Source organism: Phyllostomus discolor, chromosome 1 (genome assembly GCF_004126475.2).
Source record: "Phyllostomus discolor isolate MPI-MPIP mPhyDis1 chromosome 1, mPhyDis1.pri.v3, whole genome shotgun sequence".
NCBI lineage: Eukaryota > Metazoa > Chordata > Mammalia > Chiroptera > Phyllostomidae > Phyllostomus > Phyllostomus discolor.
Genome location: NC_040903.2, coordinates 87158356 through 87182358, shown reverse-complemented (window position 1 = coordinate 87182358; position 24003 = coordinate 87158356). Strand labels below are relative to the sequence as shown.

At 36.5% G+C, this 24003-nt stretch overlaps 1 protein-coding gene across 1 annotated transcript in view; it reads right to left on the bottom strand.

The window, feature by feature from the left end:
• Positions 1-24003, bottom strand: part of LOC114492884 (sodium/hydrogen exchanger 9B1) — a 78169-nt gene that overhangs the window by 39619 nt on the left and 14547 nt on the right. Inside the window, 3 exon segments of the mRNA XM_028507486.2 lie at positions 707-874; positions 17341-17476; positions 19542-19611. Of these exon segments, the coding sequence (XP_028363287.2) occupies positions 707-874; positions 17341-17476; positions 19542-19610 (373 nt within the window). The 5' untranslated portion in view covers position 19611.

Below are 24003 nucleotides of genomic sequence, written 5' to 3'. Positions count from 1 at the left end.
AAAAAGTGCTGAACGAGTGTTATGGACATAGAAAGGGTGTTAGAGATAAAATGGAGAGATTATTTTTATTGACATTCTACAGAATATTTGGATATATTGAATATGTAGAAGACATGAGACACCTCTGATAGAACTTCTTCTATGTATTTTCCTCTGTCTACCTGGAGAGTTATTTATGTAATGGGATGGAGAATAGGGTATGACATTGGTTAGGCAGATGATGTATCTATGAATACTCATAGTGAAGATGCCCAAACAGCTTAGTCAAAAACTGTGAGACTTTTTGGTGCCTCAGATACTATAATATTTGAATCTTGTAACTGTATATGAGTTAGATTATCTACAGAAAAATTCAGTCTTTTCCAATATTTTCCTTTTCTATAATACATTTAAAATTAAGTAAAAATGTTCTATTAAATGATACAGCAACAAGATTCATATATTGAATATATTTAAATTATTTAAAAATATTTTAGAAAAATCTCTGGAGATATGTGTGTATATATATATATATACAGAGAGAGTGAGAATAAATATTTCTATAAATGAGCTATATATACACATATATGGTACATACACATATAAAGAAACTATGTAAATAATATTACATTAAAATATTTCTAAATTATACTTACTTTGACTAGAATACATGCATAATTTACATATAAGTGAATAAAAAAGAAATTAGAGTTAATTATACACTTACCAAGAAGAGGTGGAAGTTGAGGCACTGATGGTATTCTAATGAGTTCCAAAAGTTTTCCCCCCATTATGGAGCAATAAAAGGTAACTAATAGTCCAAATAAATTTCCACCAAAGAAAACAGGGCCTGAGAGTGACCAGACTGTACACCATACCATAACATGTAAAACTCCTGAAATGCAAAAAATCTATATGTACACACAGACATAGGTATATACATCTAAATGATGAATTCTATTTTATCAAATATCCTATAAATAGCCTGTCTTATCTAATGATACATAGTGTAGTCCATGGATTTGCAACTGGTATGCCACAACAATTTTTAAAACCTACAATACTGGAGTACTTAGTCAGGGGCACTGACTTCTTTTCCCTTAGATCAGGGGTGTCAAACTCATTTTCACCGGGGGCCACATCAGCCTCTCGGTTGACTTCAAAGGGCCAAATGCAATTTTAGAACTGTATAAATGTAATTACTCCTTAACAGTTAAGTGAGAGTCTGGCATTGCCGCTGGGTAGAAACAAGGTGCTGGACAGGATAAAACCAGGTGGAGGGCCGGATTTGGCCCAAGGGCCTTGTGTTTGCCACCTGTGCCTTAGATTGTTAAATAAAAAAAACGACAACAGCTAAACCAACAATAGCCATCCAGTGTGAATGCCTTGTCTTGAACCATAAATACGTAGGTCACATAAAAGATTTTCATCTAACTGGTCACATTACATAATAAAGTTGCATACTATTGGTTAATTCTTGATACCAGACATTCTTACAAAAAAAAGTATAGGCACCTGATTTTTTAAAAAGTCACTTTGAAGTGAAAAGGGTAGGTAATTACTATTATTTTAATTTTTTTGTAAATCTGTCAAAATTATACCTATTTTTGTCAGATTGGCAAAAAAATATATTTTTTGGCATGCCACAGGATTTTAGTAATGTTTATGCGTGCCATGAGGTGAAAAGTTAAAAATCGCTGGTGTAGTAGACTAATGTTGCTTGTTAACTAGGTTGAGGAAATATCTGTTTAACATATACTCCAAAATCCCTGTCAATTTATGGGACATTATAAACAAAATTTTTCATTTAAAAATATTTTAAAACTATATGTGCATCCTTTTAAGTTCTAAATATTTATCACAATATATGACATTTTTAAAATGTCATGGCAATATGAGATTTACTTCATTTTATATTTTAAAGGAGCTTTTCCACCAAGAATAAGATGATGACTGGCTGTTATAAGTTCTCAAATTTATTGAAGATCTCAGTTGCAGGGTGCCAAATTTCTTAACAGGAGCAAAATAAATCTTTGTATTGAAATTATAACTCAGTTGATATTTGGCATAAATTATTAAAGGAGGTAAGGGCTGGAAAGAGTGAAACCTGAGTTTTGGGATAACATAAAGTATTTTAGTTATGTGTGGGAAGCAGAAGTGGACAAGGTGAGTATGGATAAAGTAGTAGACATTTTCTTTCTGGCAACTAGATACAAAAGAAAGACCCTATTAACAGGGGAATCCATAGTATTTTTTAAATCTAAGTACTTCATTTTTTAATTGAATCTAAGGGGGTAATATTGCTTAATCAAATTATGTAGGTTTCAGGTATACAATTCTATAATATATTGTCTGTATAGTACATTGTGTGTTCACTACCCTAAGTCAAGTCTTCTTCCATCACCACCCATCCCCACATTACCCTTTTTTACCTCCTCCATCTGTCTTTCCTTCTAGTAATCACCATATTTTTGGCTGTGTCTATGAGGGTTTTTTTTTTTTTTCTTAATCTTTGCATCTTTTTCACCCGGTCCCCAAACTGCTCTCCCCTCTGACAGCTGTCAGTCTGTTATCTGTATTCATGAGTCTGTTTCTATTTGTTTGTTAGTTTTTGTTAATTAGATTCCACAAATAAGTGAAATCACCTGGTACTTACCTTTATCTGACTGGCTTATTTCGCCTCGCATAGTACTAACCAGGTCCATCCATGCTGTCACAAAAGGTAAGATTTCCTTCTTTTTAAACAGCTGCATGGTATTCAATTGTAACTTTTGTACTATTGTAACTTTTTGATCCACTCGTCTACTGATGGGCACTTGGGCTGCTTTCAAATCTTGGCTATTGTAATAATGCTGCAATGAACACAGGGCTACATACATGTATATTCTTTTGAATTAGTGTTTCAGGTTTCTTCATACATATTCCCAGACATAGAATCACTGGGTGATAAGGCAGTTCTATGTATAATTTTTTGAGATAACTCCATACTGTTTTCCACAGTGGCTACACCTTGTGTATTCCCACCAACAGTGCACAAGTGTTCCCTTTACTTCACATCCTTGCCAGCACTTGCTGGTTGTCGATTTACTGATGACAGCTATGCTGACAGGTGTGAGATGGTATCTCTTTGTAGTTTTACTTTGCATTTCTCTGATGATTAGTGATATAGATATTTATAAAGATGGATGGTTACACTGCAAATTGCCATCTGTAAATTAAATGGCTACATTCATTCACTATAAATAATAATTTTTAATGCTTTTTCAGGTTCTTTAAACAGCTTAAGTGCATTCTCTCTCTGTGACCCCTTTCTGATCCAGCAATTCCACTTTTGGGTATTTGTATAAAATAAGAAAGAAAGAAAACACTAACTGAAAAACATATGTGTACCGCCATCTACATTGCAGCATTACTTACAATAGCCAAGTCATGGAAATGACCTAAATGCCTATCAATGAATAAAAGGATACCGAAAATGGGGTGTGTATATATAAGGTGGAATATTATTCAGTCATAAAAAGAAGAAAAGTTTGTTATTTGTGACCAAATGGATTGACTTTGAGGGCATTGTGCTAAGTGCAAGTCAGAGGACAAATACAATATGATCTCATGTGTGGTACATACAAAACAAAACAGCCCTGGCTGGCATAGCTCAGTGGATTGAGCACAGGCTGTGAACCAAAGTGTTGCAGTTTCGATTCCCAGTCAGGGTACATGCCTGGGTTGCAGGCCATGACCCCCAGCAACCCCACATTGATGTTTCTCTCTCTCTTTCTCCCTCCCTTCCCTCTCTAAAAATAAATAAAATAAAATCTTAAAAAAAACTGAGCTCATAGTACAGAGAACAGATTGCTGATTGCCAGAGGGGTGAAATGGGTGAAGGGAGTCAAAAGATACATAGTACCAGTTATAAAAATAAGTAAGTCATCACTCATGTTAAATCAAAAGCTAGAAATGAAGCCCTGGCTGGCGTAGCTCAGTGGATTGAGTGTGGGCTGTGAACCAAAGTGTCGCAGGTTCAATTCCCAGTCAGGGTACATGCCTGGGTTGCAGGCCATGACCCCCAGCAACCGCACATTGACGTTTCTCTTTCTCTCTCTCCCTCCCTCTTTCTCTCTCTCTCTCTCTCTCTCTCTCTCCCTCCCCCTCCCTTCCCTCTCTAAAAAAAGAAATAAATAAAATCTTTTAAAAAATTACATTAAAAAAAGCTAGAAATGATTAAGCTTAGTGAGGAAGGCATGTAGGAAGCTGAGTTAGGCTGAAGCTAGGCTTCTTGCACTTCACAATTAGCCAAATTGTGAATGCAAGGAAAAAGGTTTTTTTTTTTTTTTTTAAGATTTTATTTATTTATTTTTAGAGGAGGAGGGAGAAAGAGAGGGAGGGAAACATCAGTGTGTAGTTGCCTCTTGTGCACCCTCTACTGGGGACCTGTACTGGGAAGCCTTGGCTCACAGGCTGGTGCTCAATCCACTGAGCCATACCAGCCAGGGCCAAAGGAAAAGTTTTTGATGGAAATAGAAAGTGCTGCTCCAGTGAACATACAAATGATAAGAAAGTGAAACAGCCTTATTGCTGAAATGGAGAAAGTTTTAGTGGTCTGGGTAAAAGATCAAACCAGTCACATCATTCATTTAAGCCAAAGCCTAATGCTCAGCAAGCCTCTAATTCTCTTCAGTTCTATAAAAGCCAAGAAAGGTGAACAGACTGCAGAAGAAAAGTTTGAAGCTAACTAATGTTTGTCATCTGGTTTAAGGAAAAAAGTCTTCATAACACAGAAGTGCAAGGTGAGGCAGCAAGTGCTGATGTAGAAGCTTTACCAAGTTATCCAGAAGATCTAGCTAAGATAATTAATGAAGGTGGCTACACCAAACAACAGATTTTCAGTGTAGATGAGACAGCTTTATAACCAAAGATCTCTTCTAGGATTTTCATAGGTAGAGAGGGGAAGTCAATGGCTGGCTTCAAAGCTTCAAAGGGCGGGCTGACTCCCTTGTTCAGTGCTAACACAGCGGATGACTTTAAGTTGAAGCCAATGCTCATTTTTCATTCCAAAAAATCCTAGGGCCTGTAGGAATTATGCTAAATCTACTTCTTCCTGTGCTCTATAAATGGAACAAAGCTATAATGATAGCACATCTCCTTGTAATATGCTTTATTGAATATTTAAGCCCACCATTGAGACCTACTGCTGAGAAAAGTTTCCTTTGAAGATGTTAGTGTTCATTGACAATGCAGCTGGTTATCCAAGAGCATGATGGAGATGTACAATGAGATTAATGTTGTTTTCATGACTGCTAACAGAACAACCACTCTGCAGCCCATGGATAAAGAAGTAATTTCTACTTTCAAGTGTTATTGAAAAATGCATTTCATAATGCTATAGTTACCATAGATATTAATTTCTCTAATGGATCTGGGCAAAATAAATAAAAAACCCAGAAAGGACTCACCCTTCTAGATGTTATTAAGCATATTTGTGATTCATGGGAAAAGGTCAAATTATCAATATGAATAGGAATTTGGAAGAAGTTAATTCCAATCCTCATGGATGACTTTAATAAGTTAAAGACTTCAGTGAAGGAAGTAACAGCAGATGTGGTAGAAATACCAAGAGAACTAGAATTAGAAGTGGAGCCTGAAAATGTGACTGAATTGCTACAATCTCATGATAAAACTTTAATGGATGAAAAGTTGCTTCTTATGAATGAGCAAGGAAGGTGTTTTTTTTTTTTTTTTTTTTTTTTTTTTTTAGATAGAATCTACTTCTGGTGAAGATGCAATGAAAATTGTTAAAATGACAACAAAGGATTTAGAAGATTACACACACTTAGTTGACAAAGCAGTGGCAGAATCTGACAGAGTTGACTCCAATTTTGAAAGAAGTTCTACTGTGGGTAAAATCCTACCAAACAACATCACATGCAATAGAAATTGTTTGTGAATGGAAGAGTCTGGAGCAAAGCACACAGAATACAGTGTAAAGATGAAGTATTATAGAATTGTGCACCTGAAACCTGTTTAATTTTGTTAACCAGTGCCAATAAATTCAATAAAAAGGAAAAAAGAAAGGGTCAATTTATGTGGTAACCTTCATTGTTATCTCATTTTAGGAAATTGCCACAGCCACCCCAACCTTCAGCAACCGATCAGTCAGAAGACAGCAAAATCAAGGCAAGACCTTCCACCAGCAAAAAAAATCATGACTTGCTAAAGGCTCAGATGATGATAAGACTTTTTCAGCAATAATGTATTTTTAAATTAAGGTATTTACATTGATTTTTAAAAGACATAATGCTATTGCACACTCAATGGGCCACACAGTGTACACAGTGCAGTGTAAACATAACTTTCACGTGCACTGAGAAACCCAAAACCTCATGGGACTCGCCTTATTCTTTGCTTTATTGTAGTGGTCTGAAAATGAACCTGCTGTATCTCAGAGTTATGACTGTATTGGCTTAGTAGTTGATCCAGAAATATTTTCTCCTTGATTTTTAGGATTTTGTACATAGGCAATCATTTCATCTGCAAAGGCACTTTTATTTCTTCCTTTCCAATCTGTATACCTTTTATTTTTTCTTTTCTTATTGTATTAGGCAGGACTTCCAGTAAGATATTTCAAAGGAGTGGTGAGAAAGGGCATGATTGTCTTGTTCCTGATCTTAGGGGGGCAGCTATTTTCTCACCATTAAGTGGTGGTAGCTGTTGATTTTTATTTGATGTTCTTTATCAAATTGAGGAAGTTCCATTCTATTCCTATTTGATGAGACTTTTTTCCTTTTAAATCATGAATAGGTGTTGTATTTTGTTGAATGCCTTTCCTTAATCTATGGATATTATCATGTGATTTTTCTTCTTTAGCTGGTTGATGTGATGAATTACATTAAATAATTTTCAAATGTGAACCATTGGGTAATTCCCACATGGTTGTGACATAGTTTTTAGACACTGTTGAGTTTGATTTGTTAATATTTTGCTGAGGATTTCTGCACCTATATTCTTGGGAGATATTGGTCTCTAATTTTCTTTTCTTGTAAAGTCTTTGGTTTTCGTATGAGGGTAATACTGTCCTCAAATAATGAATTGGGAAGTATCCCTCTGCTTCTATCTTCGGGAATAGATTGTAGAGAATTGTTATAATGTCATGGGTCCATCCTTTTGGCGTCTCTGGGCCACAATGGAAGAGATTTTGTAACACTGAAAGAAGAGTTGTCTTGGGCCAAATATTAAATACATTGTAACACATAGTCACAAAATAAATCTCATAATGTTTTAAGTAAATTTATGATTTTGTGTTGGGCCACATTCATAGCCACCCTGAGCTGCATGTGGCCCATGGGCCACAGGTTGGACACCTCTGTGGAAATGCTTGGTAAAGTTTGCCAGTGAAGCCATCTGAGTCTGGTGCTTTCTGTTTTGGGAGGTTACTAATTGTTGATTCAATTTCTTTAATAGATATAGGGCTATTTAGATCATCTGTTTCTTCTTGTGTGCATTTTGGCAGATTGTATCTTTGAAGAAATTGGTCCATTTCATCTAGGTTATCAAATTTGTGGTCACAGAGTTGTTCACAATATGCCTTTATTATCCTTTCACTGTCTATGGGATCTCCAGTGATATCCCCTCTTTCATTTCTGATACTAGTGGTTTTTCTTTGCTCTCTTTTTTCTTAGTGTAGATAAAAATTTATTGATGCTACTTATCTTTTTAAAAAACAGCTGTTAGTTTTATTGATTTTCTCTTTTGATTTCTTGTTTTCAATGTCATTGATATCTGCTCCAACTTTTACTTCTTTTCTTCTGCTGCCTTTATTTTGATTATTTTTCTAGTTTCCTAGGGTATATACTTTTCATTTTTAGGTCTTTCCTCTTTTCTAATATATGCATCACTGATATAATTTTCTATCTAAGCATTGCTTCCACTACATCCCCAAATTTTGATAAGTTGTATTTTCATTTATAAGTAGCTCAAAATACTTTAAAATATCTCTTGAAGTTTCTTCTTTGACTGATGTGTTATTTAGAAGTGTATTTTTGAATTTATTGGATGACACTGATTCAGAAAACCATACAGGTTTCAAGTGTACAACTAAACAAAACATCATCTGCACACTGCATCATGCCCCCATCACCCAAAGCAAAATCTCTTTCCTTTCCTATTTATCTCCCCTTTGCCAATCTCTAACTACATCCACCCCTCTTTCCCTCTGGCTATCACCACAGTTGTTTGTGTCTGTTTGTTATGTGTGTGTGTGTTTTGCTTAATCCCTTCACCTTCTTTCACCCAGACCCCTGACTCCCCTTTCCTGACAGCTTTCAGTCTGTTCCATGTATCCATGCCACTATTTCTATCTTGTTCATCAATTAACTTTATTCATTAGGTCCCATATATAAGTGAGATTATATGGTATTTGTCTTTTTCTAACTGGCTTATTTCACTTAGAATAATAACCTCCAGGTCCATCCATGCTGTTGCAAAAGGTAAGATTTCATTCTTTTTTACAGCCAAGTGGTATTCCATTGTGTAAATGTATCACAGCTTTTCTATCCACTCATCTACTGATGGGCACTTGGGCTGTTTTCACATCTTGGTTATTATAAGTAATGCTATAATGAAAATAGGGTGTATGTATTCTTTCAGATTAGTGTTTCAAGTTTTCTCATATACATTTCCAGAAGTAAGATAGCTGTGCCAAAAGGCAGTTCCATTTTTAATTTTTTGAGGAAACTTCACACTCTTTTTCACAGTGGCTGCACCAGTCTACATTCCCACCAAAGTGCACAAGGGTTCCCCTTTCTCCATATCCTCACCAATGCTGATTGTTTGTTGATTTATTGATGATGGCCATTCTGACAGGCATGAGGTGATATCTTATTGAGGTTTTTATTTCCATTTCTCTGATGATTAGTGACATTGAGCATTTTTTTTTTCACTATGTCTATTGGCCATCTGTATGTTCTTTTTGGAGAAGTGACTATTCACATCCTTGTCCCATTTTTTAAATGATTATTTTTACTGCATTTTTTCCATTACCATTTAGTCACTTTATACCTCCTGCCCACCCACAATCATATGATATTTGTCTTTCTCTCTCTGGCTTATTTCACTTAGAATAATATTCTCCAGGTCCATCTCACTGCAAAGGGTAAAATTTTCTTATTTTTATGGCCAAGTAGTATTCCATTGTTTAAATGTCCCATAGTTTTTTTAGCCACTTATCCACTGATGGACACTTGAGCTGCTTCCATATCTTGGAGATTGTGAATAACACTGCAATGAAATAGGGTTGTTTATGTTCTTCTGAATTAGTGTTTTGGGTTCCTTCTGATATATTCCCAGTAGTGGGATTGCTGGGTCAAAAGAAAGATCCATTTGTAATTTTTTCAGTTAATTCCATATTGCTTTCCACAGTGGCTGCACCAATCTGCATTCCCATCAACAGGACAAAAGTGTTTCCCTTTCTCCACATCCTCACCAGTACTTGTTCATTGATTTATTGATGATAGCCATTCTGACAGGAGTGACATGGTGTCTCATTGCAGTTTTAATTTGCATTTCTCTGATGATTAGTGACATTGAGCATCTTTTCATATGTCTGTTGGCCATTTGTATGTCCGCTTGGGAGAAATGTCTATTCTGGTCCTTTGTTCATTTTTTAATTGGGTTGATTTTTTTGGTGTTGAATTGTATAAGTTCTTTATAAATTTTTGATATTAACCCTTATCAGATGTATTGGCAAATATGTTCTCCCATTCTGTGGGTTGTCTTTTTATTATGTTGATATTTTCCTTTGCTGTGCAAAACTTTTTAGTTTGGTGTAGTCCCATTTGTTTATTTTTTTTGTTTTGTTCCCCTTGTCGAGGAGATATATCTGATAAAATACTGCTATAAGCAATGTCCAAGACTTTACTGCCTATATTTTCTTCTAGGATTTTTATGGTTTTGTGTTGGGGACCACTCTGTGTGTGATTTTGGAGACTGCAGCCCCATGATAGCAGGCTCTGAAAGGGGTTAGTTAGTGATTTTACCCTGGAAAATCAGGTAACAAAGGTGGCAGACAGGACCCAACTCTAATACCAAGGGTTCCCATGGGAATCACACCTGATAAATACATTGTATCCTGTGAAGTTTACTCTGCTTTGTTTTGTATAGCCCTGGTAATATAAACTGGATGTTTAGGTTCAAGACATAAGGAGGAAACTCCTTATCTCATGAAACTCGTCTTAAAGACCCTCTGGCATCAGCATGACTAACAGACTCTGACCTATGACAGATATCTGTGTTCCTTCAATTGTCATCTATAGATAATACCTATTTTTGTATGACTATAGCCTTTTGATATTGATTGATGAGCTATGCATATATGATGTATACTCCTACACATACCATTCCCAATAAAGCCATTTGGGAGAGGGGCTCGGGGTCTTCTCCACTAGAGGGAATTGCCGCCCCCTTTCCTGCCAGAACAGCAAGATTGTGTCTGGGACGACTTATTTTTCATTTGAGGTAAATGGGAGAATTCTGCTGGATGGAGTTCCTCCCATAGTTTCAAGTCTGATATTTAAATTTTTAATCCATTTGAAGTTTATGATTGTGCATGATATAAGTTGATGGTCTAGTTTCATTTTTTTGCATGTATCGGTCCAATTTTCTCAACACTTTATTGAATAGGCTGTCTTCACCCCATTGTATGTTTTTGCTTCTCGTCAAATATTAATTGACCATATAGGTGTGGACTTACTTGTGTTGTATTTCTGTGGTTTCAGTTGTTACTTTTCCTCTTTCATTTCTGATTTTATTAATTTGGGTCCTCTTTTTTTCTTGATGAGTCTAGTTAAAGTTTTGTCAATTTTGTTTATCTTTTCAAAAAACCAGCTCTTGGTTTCATTGTTCTTTTGTATTTTTTTAGTCTGTATGCCATTTATTTCTGTTCTCATCTTTATTATTTCCTTCCTTCCACTTACTCTGGGCTGTGTTTGTTACTCTTTAGTGTTGTTATGTGTAGGGTTAGATTGTTTAGGATTTTTTTCTATTTTTTAAAGTAGGCCTGTAATGCTATGAGCATACCTCTCAGGACTGCTTTTGTTATGTCACATAGAATTTGGGTGTTGTGTGTTCATTTTCTTTTGTCTCCTGGTAACTTTTGATTTCTTCATATATCTCATTGTTAACCCGTTAATTGTTTAATAACATCTATTTAGCCTCCATGTATTCTAAAGTTTTTCAGTTTTTTCATTGTAACTGATTTCTAGTTTCATACTATTGCGATCAGAGAAGATGCTTGATATAATTTCAATCTTCTTGAACTTATTAAGGCTTATTTTGCACCCTAACATATTGTCTATCTTTGAGAATGTTTCACATGCCTTTGATAAGAATGTATATTCTGCTGGTTTTGAATGAAATGTTTTATAAATATCAGTTAAATCCACTGATCCAGTGTATCATTTAAGGTCACTGTTGACTTGTTGATATATCTGTCTGGAAGATCTATCCATTGATGTCAGTGGAGTGTTAAAATCCTCTACTCTGACTATTGCTGTTGATGTCTCTCTTAATAGTCAAGAGTTCTCTTTATATATTTAGGTGCTCCTATGTTGAGTGGATATATGTTTACAAGGGTAATAGCCTCTTGTTGGGTCAATCCCTTTAGTATTATGTAGTGACCTTCTTTGTCTCTTATTGTGGCCTTTGTGTTGAAGTCTATTTTGTCTGAGACAAGTATTGCTACCCCAGCTTTTTTTTTGTTTCTATTTGCATGGCATATTTTTTCCATCCCTTCATTTTCAGTGTAAGTATATCTTTTGTTCTGAGGTGGGTCTCTTTAGGTAGGTCTCTTTAAAGAGTATATATGAGTATATGGGTCATGCTTTCTCTTTCTTTTTTAAAAAGTTTTTATTTATTTATTTTTAGACAGAGGCAAAGGGAGGGAGAAAGAGAGGAAGAAAAACATCAATGTGTGGTTGCCTCTTGTGTTCCCCCCACAATGGGAACCTGGCCTGCAATCCAGGCATGTGCCCTGACTGGGTCTCAAACGAACAACCCTTTGGTGTTCAGGCCAGCAGTCAATCCACTGAGATGTGATTCTGATTTTTGCTTCCCTATAAGAGTAAGGTGTTTTTTTTTCTTTTGGCTTCTTTCAACATTTCTTTTTTTATCTTTGATTTCCTGCAAGTTAAATATAATATACTTAGATGTAGTTTTTTTTGGTATTTACCCTGCTTCATGTTCTCTGAAATTCTTGGATCTGTGTGATTTTCTATCTGACATTGGGGAAAACTGTTACCTCAAATATCCTCTGGTGCTTTTTGTCTTTCTCCTTGTATTCCCAATACATGTATGTTACACCTTTTGTAATGGCCCCACAGTTCTTGGATATTCTATTTCCTTTTTTCTCCATCATTTTTCTCTTTGCTTTTCAGTTTTATAAATTTCTGTTGACATATCCCCAAGCTCAGTTATTCTTTCTTCAGTTGTATACAGTCAACTAATAAACCCATCAAGTGAATTCTTTTTTATATGCATTTTTAAAGATTTAATTTATTTATTTTTAGAGAGAGGGGAAAGGAAGGAGAAAAAGAGGGAGAGAAAAATCTCATGTGCGCCCTACTGGGGACCTGGCCTGCAACCCAAGGCATATGCCTTGATTGGGAATTGAACCAGCAGCCTTTTGGTTTCCAGGCCAGCACTTAGCCACACCAGCCAGGTCTCAAATGCATTCTTTATTTGTTTAGCACTTTTAATTTCTAGCATTTATTTTGAATTCTTTCTTAGAATTTCTATCTCTCTGCTTATATTACCAATTTATTTTTACATGTTATCTCCATTTCCATTGGGGCTCTTAGTATTTTAGTTATAATTGTTTTGAATTCATGGTGTCATAATTCCAATATCCCTGCCATATCTGGGTCTGTCTGGGTCTGATGCTTTCTCTGTCTCTTCAGACTAATTTTTTGTTTTGTTTTGTTTTTTACATTTTAATACATTGCATATATTTTTGTTTAAAGGTGAACATGATGTCCTGGGTAAAAGAACCTTTGGTATATGGTAGTAAGGTGTGTTGGGAGGAGGAGTTCTATAGTCCTATGATTAGTTCTCAGTTGGTTAGTGAGTCTGTGCCTTTGGGCTGTGAACTTCACCAGTGCCTCTCAGGTCTTTTCTTATCCTCTTAGGTTTTACAGGATGGCGAGAAGGGACTAGAGTTGGTATTTCTCTTCTTCTAGATAGGATGGGCTTTAATAAAAGTCCCATAGGTTAGAGTCTGATAAAAGTTTCTCTTGAGGATGGGTCTTGTGAAGAATAGGATGCCCTGGTTATTTCATGGTGGTTACTTTCCCTCTGCCCTTGCCAGATGGCAGCTCCTATACAAAAGCGAGTTCCAGTCATCATGACTGGGTTCCCTGTGGAGGTTTTAGTTTGTTTTAGTTTACTCAGAAGCAAATGTTACACTTTAGCAAAAACACTGCTTTTCTATTTTATTGGCAAATACACAGAAGAGCAATTTAAAATATGGATTCAAACTACTGGTTCTTATACCTACGAATACTGTGGATGTTTTAAGCATATTTAAGTTGAGGCCTCACTCCTGGAGAAGGTTATGATGGGGCTCAGGACCTGGGTATTTCTCAGAAGTTTCCAGGCAGCTTTGATGTTTCCTCCTGGTTGGGCCACTGATTTTTAGGTTGACTGGGGCTCTTGTTGAGCTTCTCTTGCAGATTTATTAGCTGCAGTGAAGAACTTGGCCTCTGGGATTTTGGGTGTCTGTCTTGGGTTCTTTTCCCCAACAGAGAGTTTCTTTCTTTCTCTGGCTATTCTTTGATTCTTGGCTTCTTTCCTGGGCCTTTACCTGGGCTTTTGGGCTCTGCTGCCTTTGAGGTCTCCAAAACTGGAAAGGCCCTTCTTTTCTTTCCACTGGGTATGTTGGGACCAGGATTCTTTTTTGGAGACTTTTTTCCTGTGGCATATTTTTATATTTCTACATTTTCTTTTCTTTTTTTTAAACATTATCTATTTACGTTTAGAAAGGGGTGAAGGGAAGGAGAAAGAGAGGGAGAGAATTATCCATGTGTGAGAGAAACATTGATTGGTTGCCTCTCACACACCCCCAACTGGGTACCTGGCCTGCAACCCAGGCATGTGCTCTGACTAGGAGTCAAACTGGCAACTTTTTGGTTTGCAGGCCAGTGCTCAAACCACTGAGCCACACCAGCCAGGGCTTATTTCTATGTTTTCTTTGGTGAGAGTTTCTCCTATTGGAATGAGTAATGGAATGTCTTCTTTGAATTCATCTTGCACTTTATTTTGTTTTTTTCTATCCAGGTTTCTTTCTTCTCAGGCTTGGAGGTCTCTTGCTTCTGGGGTCTTGGGTCCTTCACTGGAGGAGCACTAGTTTTAGGAGCTGCCTCCTATGTAGTTAGGGCCAGTGCAGCCTTTCAAGCCTGTTTCATAAGGCTTCTGTCTCTTTTCTTCTTTTTGTTTTTCAGTATATTCTTTTTGTTTTTGTACTTCCTTTTCTTTTTTCCTCTTTTGACTAGGAGTAAACACTCATTTGACTTCATCCTGACTGCTGACGAATGAAGAAAAGATGGAAAGGGCAACCTATCTTTCAGGTTTCACAAACAAGAGTTTCACGCTTTCCCACTTCTCTGGCATTCTGTGCAAGCTTTTTCATCACAGCAACAATGTTTTTGGTGATATGCTAGCTTACATTCCAGTGTGGCCAATGAGTATACTGCTGCAAGAACCACTTTCAGAAATGTTTCAGACACTCCTGCCTATTGATGTGTTGATCTCTTTGGAAAAGTACTTGGCTTGAAGATTTACAGGTAAAGGAACTCTCTCTTATAGAGCTGTCTCCTGAGGTGTGAGGGTAAGAACTGCTTGATTCTTGCATCAGTAAGGAAGAGGTTGAAATTACCCAGGAAAAGGAGCTTGGTCTCATAGGCTTTATCTTCCATTTTTAAAGGTGTTAGGGGGATAATCTGAGAAATGGTTTTAATTCCATGCTTTTTAAAAAGTTTCTTATAAAAACATTCTGTCTTTTCAGGAGTTAAATTGAGGTTTCCCTTAGTAAATAAACAGATATCTGCTAAATCTTATTGAATGCCATGAGGCAAGGACAATCTGACCTTTAGTTCTTTACTTGGCATTTTCCATAATACTACCATTAAAAAGCAATTTTCATTCCTGCTCTAAAGCAATCCATTCACGTTCTTCCCGGACCTGGAATGTGCAACAGAGCACCCACTGCCTTCCTGATCCATGTGTATAACTGAGCAGTCAGGCTGAGACCACAGCAACGAGTAACCCTCCCAGAGCCCCAGGGGCATCCAAGTAGGCCCAGAGCCTGCCTCTGTCACCACGTGCCTGCTCTGGAGCTTTTAACTCACACTGAGTTTCTAGACAATTTTTTATTACAGTTGTGGTTTTCCTGCCCTGGTACTGTTTCCCACTGAGGTCTCTGCTCTGTTAAGTTATGATTCTCTATATCTACCTGCCTGTTTCCAATCTTTGTGAATGGGGCAGTAATTTGCTCTGTGACCTAACTTCTTTGATGGGACTAAAAGTTGCTAATTTTTCAGTTTGTTCCGTGTTTTATTTGTTGTTAGGTTGGAGTGATGAAGCTTGACTAGAATCTGAAAAAGTCTGGGATATTACCTTTGAACGCTAAACTTCTAAGACTTCTTACTTCATAAAACTGAGGATAAGATTTTAATGGAGAAATTCTGACCCCAAAATTATTTGAAAATCATAGTATAATAAAGCTTTCCTTTCATTTATTTAGAGGAAAAGTAGCTTCATAAAAAGTTAGTTTAGTAAACTAAAAAGAAACAAACATAAAAGAGTAATAGCCTACAACTTAAAGCTATTGCTGTAGAGTATTCATTTCTTTGGGACTAGGAAAGACACTCCCCAAACAAGGCATATAGACAGTGTGATTAAAAGTGATGAGACTGATTTCGGCATGTGGCTGAGAGTTTAGATTTCTTATTTATATTAACTTGCATGCACAGTGGGATTAGTGAATTAAGTATGACTTGCAGAGAAATCGTAGCTCTATTCTTCCTATTATCCATAGTATATGCTGATTTAAGGGTTTCTTTAAAGTGAACACAGTGTGTCTGTGTGTATGAGAGAGAGAGAAAGAGAGAAAGAGAGAGAGAGAAAGTGAAAGAGTACAACATCCCCAAATGAAAAGATGAAATTTCATTTCCCTATAAATTTCTCTAAAATTGCAAAATCAAAACTGAAAGAAAACAAAGGGGGAAGTCCTCAAAGTCAAGGGAAATCCACTGGGGACCAATACACTTTTTTCTCTTCCACAGGCCCCAGCTCTATTCTTAAAAACTGCTTTGTAGAAACTGCCTACTAAACAGGGTCAGGGAAACATGCAGGTAAGACCTAAGTGCAGAACTTTGCTCTGGCCTGGTGGCTCAGTTGGTTAGTGCTGTCCTGTGCACCAAAAGGTTGCAGGCTGGATCCCCTGTTGGGGCACATACAAAGGCAACCGACTGATGTTTCTCTCTTTATATATATAAAAAAACAAACAAACAACAAACAAACAAACCAATAAACATATTCTTGGGTGAGAAGGATTAAAAAAAAGACTGAAGTGAAGAAATTATATTTACAAAGGAATCCAGCTGCTTCCACTGGCAGTTATTCTCTGGTTTAGTTTAGATTCAGGGCCTTCACAATACTAATCTGATTAAACAGCAACCTTTACTAAATAAAAAATCAATGAATAAAGTTTGCTTTAAAAAAGTTACAAAGCAGCAAATAAGAAGTTAGAAATTTAAAATTTCAATTGCTTATCCGTCATCATATTTTAAAATAATGTTCATTCTCTATGAGCTCTATACTATTAAGTTTAATCATATGGAATATCCAGGAAGAAATCAAGAAAATCTCATATATATTTTGTGACAATGAGATACTTTAAATTTTTGGTGGGAAAGCAAGTTTTATGTAACTCTGTAAGGCAGCAGATGTTTTAAAATGTGGGGCCTATTTTAATAAGAATGTTAATATTGTCAGAAGTATAATGTTCCTTTTATCTAACTTAAAAATAAATGTAAAATGTAAGTCTAAAGTAAAAATTTTTAATCAAAGCTGTTTTTAATCTCCAAAATTTAACATTAAAAGTTATAAAAACATTAAAATATAGGTCTGCTAAGAAATTGTTATGTTTTTTGATAGATTCATGGGAACATTTCCTCTTTGTCCACATATTGCCTGTCATAGAGCTGAGAATCTGATCTGGATTACCTAGATTAAGCAGCAGCTTTGCTGGTTTGTGGTTTAATATTTATCAAATATATTTCTTATTTTCTCTCCACTTACATTTCTTATTTCACATACCATTTGTAATATATCTATTCAGTGTTCCTTGTGGAGGACAAGCACTTTTTTTCGTCTGTGGTTTTGTTTCCTCTGTGTTTGAGAAGACAATTTGCTTAGTTTCTTCCTGTTTACTAGTATTGCTACTGTTGAGAATCTGAAGTTAAACAGAGAAATCTTTTAAGAAATATAAATTCCATATAATTTTATGAATGTACAAAACCACCAAATCTCATAATTAAGCTCATATAATTACTGTCAATATGGAGAATTACACACACAAAAGTCTATTCAGGCTCCATGTCAATACGTGTTGTTGACATAGAGACCCGGTAGCTGTGCATTTTGCAGGGCACCTGGACTTCAGTTCCCGCCATTTCCATTTGTGATTTATGAGTAAGTGAGCCTACAGTGTGGGTAGAGGAGTTAAGTGTCCCTCCTCAATATAGCTCCCAAAGATTATCCAAGAAAACTTTTGTGGAATGAAAACACAACTAAATTGGGAAGGAGGTAAAATATAATTTAACATACACTCATTTCATTTGAAAAATGATATAACTGAAAGAAAAATGAGAAAAACAGATGAAGCCTTCAGAATATCAAGGTTCATGCTTCCCATATTACTTATAGACAACATTTTAGATAGTTCAGGGTGGTACCTCAATCTTTCAGACTTTAAATGGTAGTTAGTCTAGTTATGAAACTGCTGATTTGGGGGAAAAACAGTTTGTGAAAACGTTGAGAAGCTTTTGTCAAGGTAAAAAACAAAATTTAAAAAATTAAAATAAAACAAAACAGAGTAGAGTTAACCCTGGAAAAAAATTTCAAATTTGCCTTAAAGTCATCATGGTGTGTGTGTGTGTGTGTGTGTGTGTAAATGTATGTGTGTGCACACAGGCCAGCACTTTGGGTGTATTGATAATACAGTACTTTGAGTGCAGGGGAGAGAGAATGTCACATTGTCACAGAAATGGTAACAAAGGCTAGAGAGCAAGGACAGAGTAAGGAAAGAAAGAGGAAACATTTAATGACTGGGGGAACAGTGGCACCACAGCAGCTAATGTAAACAAATTATGTAGCTCTTTAAGATCCAAGTTCTTTAAAGCTAATCATGATTAATATGTTGGAGTTCTCAGGTAAAGACTTTTTTAGAAAGACTGTCACTGTACAAAAGGGCCAAGGTAAAGATGCAAAGGTGAACTTTAAGTAGGGTGCATGAAAGGTCATATACAGCAAAACCATATTACTTTGTTTTATTATTGCAGAATTTATGATAAATTGACATAGAATAAGATGAAGTCTTTAGAGATAAAACTAGAAATTGGAATCAGTGGTGAATACTTTAAATATTTAGAAGAACTTTTTGGCCCTTAAAAACAATAGAAATCTTTATTTAAAAAATGGAAAACTTAAAATTCTAATATAAGCAATTACTATTTAGTAAAACCACATCAACAAAAGGTTTACTGACTTTATATGACTGCAAAAATAAAACTTGGGTCTCTTCAAACACAGGGTGAAGCAAACACAGTTTTACAGTTCATATGGAAAACACAACAATTAATAAATAATACAAGAATAAACTCTGTTTCATGTACCCACAACTATAAACCTATTTTTACCCCGCCTGTTTATAATACATTTTATTGTTGTTCAATTACAGTTGTCCCCATTTTTCTCCCATTACTCTCCCCTGCCCTACCCACCTCCACCTCCCACATCCAATCCTCCCCCTCCCCCTGTTATCCTTGTCTGTGGGTCCTTTAAACATATTCCTTGACTTGACCCTTCCCCTTCTTTCCCCCATTACCCCCTCCTCCCTCCCCTCTGGTTACTGTCGGTTTGTTCTTTATTTCCACATCTCTGGTTCTATTTTGCTTGCTGACTATAGTACATTTTAATTAGTTTAGATTTATCTTTACCTTTTTGTAGTCTAAATTACCTAGTTTTACCTGGACATGGCAAGAAATAATAAGCTACATCTCCATTATTCCTAAAGTATACCCTCTTAAACTCCAAAATAATCTGTAGTCCTCTCTCTCCATCTTTTTATTCTTTTTGCTCATTTCTGAGGACCTAATAAAACTAGCTTTTTTAAAATGACCACTTCTCATTTTTTAGCCAGATATATAAAAGAAACCTAATAAATAAGCTTTAGAAATAAATTTTAATATCAGGTTGATTTTAATGTCTTATATTACAGTATAGTTTTAAGTACTTACCTCAGGTGTTATAGGTGATTGGATGTTTTTATCCTCCAAATGTTCATTTTCTGGTTTTGTGGTATACATGCTAATATTTAAAAGAAAAATTATTTGAAAGAAAAAATAGTACCATAAATCCATCTGAGAACAAACATGGTTAAGTGGGGTTAATTTCTTAATGATTTTTTAAATAATAAATTTGTATCATAGTAAAGTCACATATCTTTATAGTTGAAGCAGTTCTAATAGTCATTTTAAAGTTACTAATCAAAGTCATGTGCATAAGTTTTTAAAAACCATTATCACATAGAAATGTAATACTTCTTAATAGTTGATAGTGCTGGGCATCATTTTTGTTTTTTTTAAGTATACTTTATCGATTACGCTATTACAATTTAACAGTTTTTTCCCCTTGGACCTCCTCCATCTGGTACCCCCATTCCCTCCAGCAATCCCTCCATCATAGTTCATGTCCATGGGTCATGTCTACAAGTTCTTCGGTTACTCCATTTCCTATACTGTCCCCCCCCACCAATACTGTTCTTAACATCCCCTGTCTATTTTGTATCTACCAATTTGTGCTTACTAATCCCCCCACCTTTTCCTTCATTCTCCCCCTTTCCCCTCCCAGCTGATAACCCTCAAAATGATCTACATACCTATAATTCTTTTCCTGTTCTAGTAGTTTGCTAAGTTTGCTATTTGGATTCAATTATTGGTAATTGCAAATTTATTGCCATTTTAATGTTCATCATTTTGATCTTCTCTTTCTCACATAATTCCCTTTAGCATTTCATATAATAATGGCTTGGTGATGATGAACTCCTTTAGCTTTACCTTGTCTGGGAAGCACTTTATCTGCCCTTCTATTCTAAATGATAACTTTGCTGGGTAGAGTGATATAGGTTGTAGGTCCTTGCTTTTCAACACTTTGAGTACTTCTTGCTTGTTCTTTCTAGCCTGCAAAGTTTCTTTTGAGAAATCAGATGACAGTCTTATGGAAACTCCTTTGTAGGTAACTCTTCTTTCCTCTTGCTGTTTTTAAGATTCTCTCCTCATCTTTAACCTTTGCCATTTAAATTATGATGTGTCTTGGTGTGGTCCACTTTGTGTTCATCTTATTTGGGATTGTCTGTACCTCCTGGACTTGTATGTCTATTTCCTTCACCACATTCGGGAAGTTTTCTTTCATTATTTTGTCAAGTGAATTTCTTGCTCTTCCACTTCTCCTTCTGGCACCCTATGATTTGGCTATTGGTATGTTTAAAGGTGTCCCAGAGGTTCCTTAGCCTATCCTCAGTTTTTTGAATTGATTTTTATTCCTGCTGTTCTGATTGTTTTTTTCTTCCTTGTGTTCCAAATCATTGACTTGATTTTTGGCTTCATCCCCTCCACTGTTGGTTCCCTGCAGATTTTTCTTTTCTTCTTTAAAGTATATTTTATTGATTATGCTATTACAGTTGTCCCCAATTTTTCTCTCTGTTATCCCCTTCTTCCCTGTACCCCTTACCCTTCAGCATTCCCTCACCCCTTACTGCATGTCCATGGGTTGTACATATAAATTCTTTGGTTTCTCTATTTCCTATACTATTCTTAACCTCCTCCTGTCTATTTATGCCTACCAGTTGTGCTTCTTATTCCCTGTACCTATTTTCTCCCATTTTCCCCTCCTCTTCCCCACTGATAACCCTCCATGTGATTGCTATTTCTGTGATTCTGTTCCTGTTCTTATTGTTTGTTTACATTTTATTTTTGTTTTTTAGGTTCAGATGTGGATAGTTTGAGTTTGTTATCATTTTACTGTTAATAGTTTTTTATCATCATCTATCTCTTATATAAGTCCTTTTGACATTTCATATAATAAGGGCTTGTTGATGATGAACTCCTTTAACTTGGACCTTATCTGGGAAGCACTTCATCTGCCCTTCCATTCTAAATGATAGCTTTGCTAGATAGAGTAATCTTGGATATAGGTTCTTGCCTTTCCTGACTTCAAATGCTTCTTTACAGACCCTTCTTACCTGTAAGGTTTCTTTTGAGAAATCAGCTGATAGTCTTATGGGCACTCCTTTGTAGATAACTCTCTCCTTTCCTCTTTCTGCTTTTAAGATTCTCTCCTTATCTTTGATCTTGGGTAATTTAATTATAACGTGGCTTGGTGTGTTCCTCCTAGGGTCCAAGTTCTTTGGGACTCTCTGGGCTTCCTGGACTTCCTGATAGTCTATTTCCTTCACCAGACTCTGGAAGTTTTCCCTCATTATTTGTTCACGTAAGTTTTCAATTTCTTCCTCTTCCTCTTCTCCTTCTGGCACACCTATGGTTCATTATTGGAGCACTTGAAGTTGTCTCAGAGGTTCCTAAGCCTCTCCCCACTTTTTTGAATTCTTGTTTATTCATTATGTTCTGGTGGGATGTTTATTTTTTCCTTTTGCTCCAAATCACTGATTTCAGTCCCAGTTTCCTTCCCTTCACTGTTGGTTCCCTGTACATTTTCCTTTATTTCACTTTGTATAGCCTTCATTTCTTCCTTCATTTTGTGACTGAAATCAATCAATTCTGTGAACATCTTGATTACCAGTGTTTTGAACTCTGCATCAGATAGGTTGTCTATCTCCTCATCACTTAGATTTTTTTTCTGGAATTTGATCTGTTCTTTCATTTGGGCCTTATTTCGTTGTCTCAGTGCACCTGTTACATAGTAAGGGGCGGAGCCTTAGGTATTTGTCAGGGTGGGGCAATCCATGTTGCTGTATTGTGGTGCTGTATGTACAAGAGGGGTTAGAGAGGGTACAATGCCACTTCCTCGGCTCTTAGCCAGCTTTCAGTCACTTCCCCTGATACCACAAGGAAACTAGGCCCTTTCAGGTGCTCATTCCCAGGCAGGTGGGTTTGCATATGTTCTAGGACCCTGTAAGTCTCTCCAGTGAACCCTCTTGTGAGGCTGTAGTTTCTTTTGCCTTTGCAACCTCTACAGGATTTTACTGCTAGGGGTTTTTAGTGTTTAGTTTCTAGGTCAGCCAGACCCAGCCTCACCCTCACAGTCCATCACCTTGCCCTGTGTCCTCTCTGTCTTGGCTGCCTGTTTCCACCCCTCCTACCAGTCTGGATGAATGTTTCTTTAACTCCTTCGTTGCCAGAGTTCCATGCAGTCTGATTTTTTGGAAGTTCTGGTTGTTTATTGTTTTAAAATTGGTTGTTATCCTTCTTTTGTCTGTGCAAGGAAGCAAAGCATTTCTACCTATACCTCCATCTTGACTGGGACTCCTATATTTTTCTTTATTTCTCTTAATGCAACCTTCATTTCTACCTTGATTTTTTTTATGCCATTGAAGTACCCAGTAAGTTCCTGGAGCATCCTGATAACCAGTGTTTTGAACTGTGCAACTGATAGGTTACTTATCTCCATTTCATTTAATTCTTTTATCAGAGTTTTGTTCTGTTCTTTCAACTGGGCCACATTCCTTTGTTTCCTCATTTTGGCAGCCTCTGTGTGTTTGTTTCTGTATTAGGTAGAATTTCTTTATCTCCCTGTGTTAGTAGCATGGCCTATTGTATTAAAGTGCACCTGTATTTTGTATGGGTCAGAGCCTTAGGTAATCACTTAGGCTGGGCAAACTGTGCCATTGTTCTGTTGTTCTGTGAAGGGCTTGGAAAAAAGACAATGTTGCTGCCTGACCTCTGGAGGTCAGGAGAAAGCTCTCCCCTGACACTTGCCCCATTGCCAGTCAGTTCACTTACTCCCCATTTGCCACTGGTGCCCTTCCAGCTGTTGCTCTGGTACTGAAACCCAGAGAGGGTAGGTCTGTGTGAGCCCTAAGTCCACTTTGGGCCCTTTAAGAGGAGTCTCTTAAGAATTTGTTCTGCCAACCCAACCCTTGTCTTCCTAGTGCTGGAACCCTAGTGCTGGAACCCTAGCCTTCCCTGGGCTAGGTGGTCTGGTCTGGGGCTTATATCCCTCATTCCTGAGGTATTCCTCTTTATTTTTATGCACAAGACATAGATACAGAACCGCCTGTTTTGAATCTTTGCACCTCTTCACCTCTCTGTGCCTCTCTATGCCTCTCCACATCTTTGCCCCTCCTACCTGCAGGATGAATGTGGCTTCTTTAAATTCTTGGTTGTTGGACTTCCATACAGCAGTCAATTTTCTGGCAATTCTGGGTGATATTTGTTTTGTAGTTTGGTTGTATTTTTTTCTATATGTGTGAGAAGATGAAGACTGTTTAACTATACCTCCATCTTGACTGCAGTCTTGCTGGGCATCTTAAAAGCATATATTAGAGAACTCAGCTCTTTATTTCATGCTTGATATAATTTCCACCATTGATTTACACTATCTTCAGTCATACTCCTGCATAAGAGACTCCAAGAAAATTGAAAATGAAATGTGATCAACTACATTAATACCTACCTCTATAAGTTACTGATACATGCTGTCTTTATATATGATCCATTTGAAAGGTCTGTAAGACCAACATTT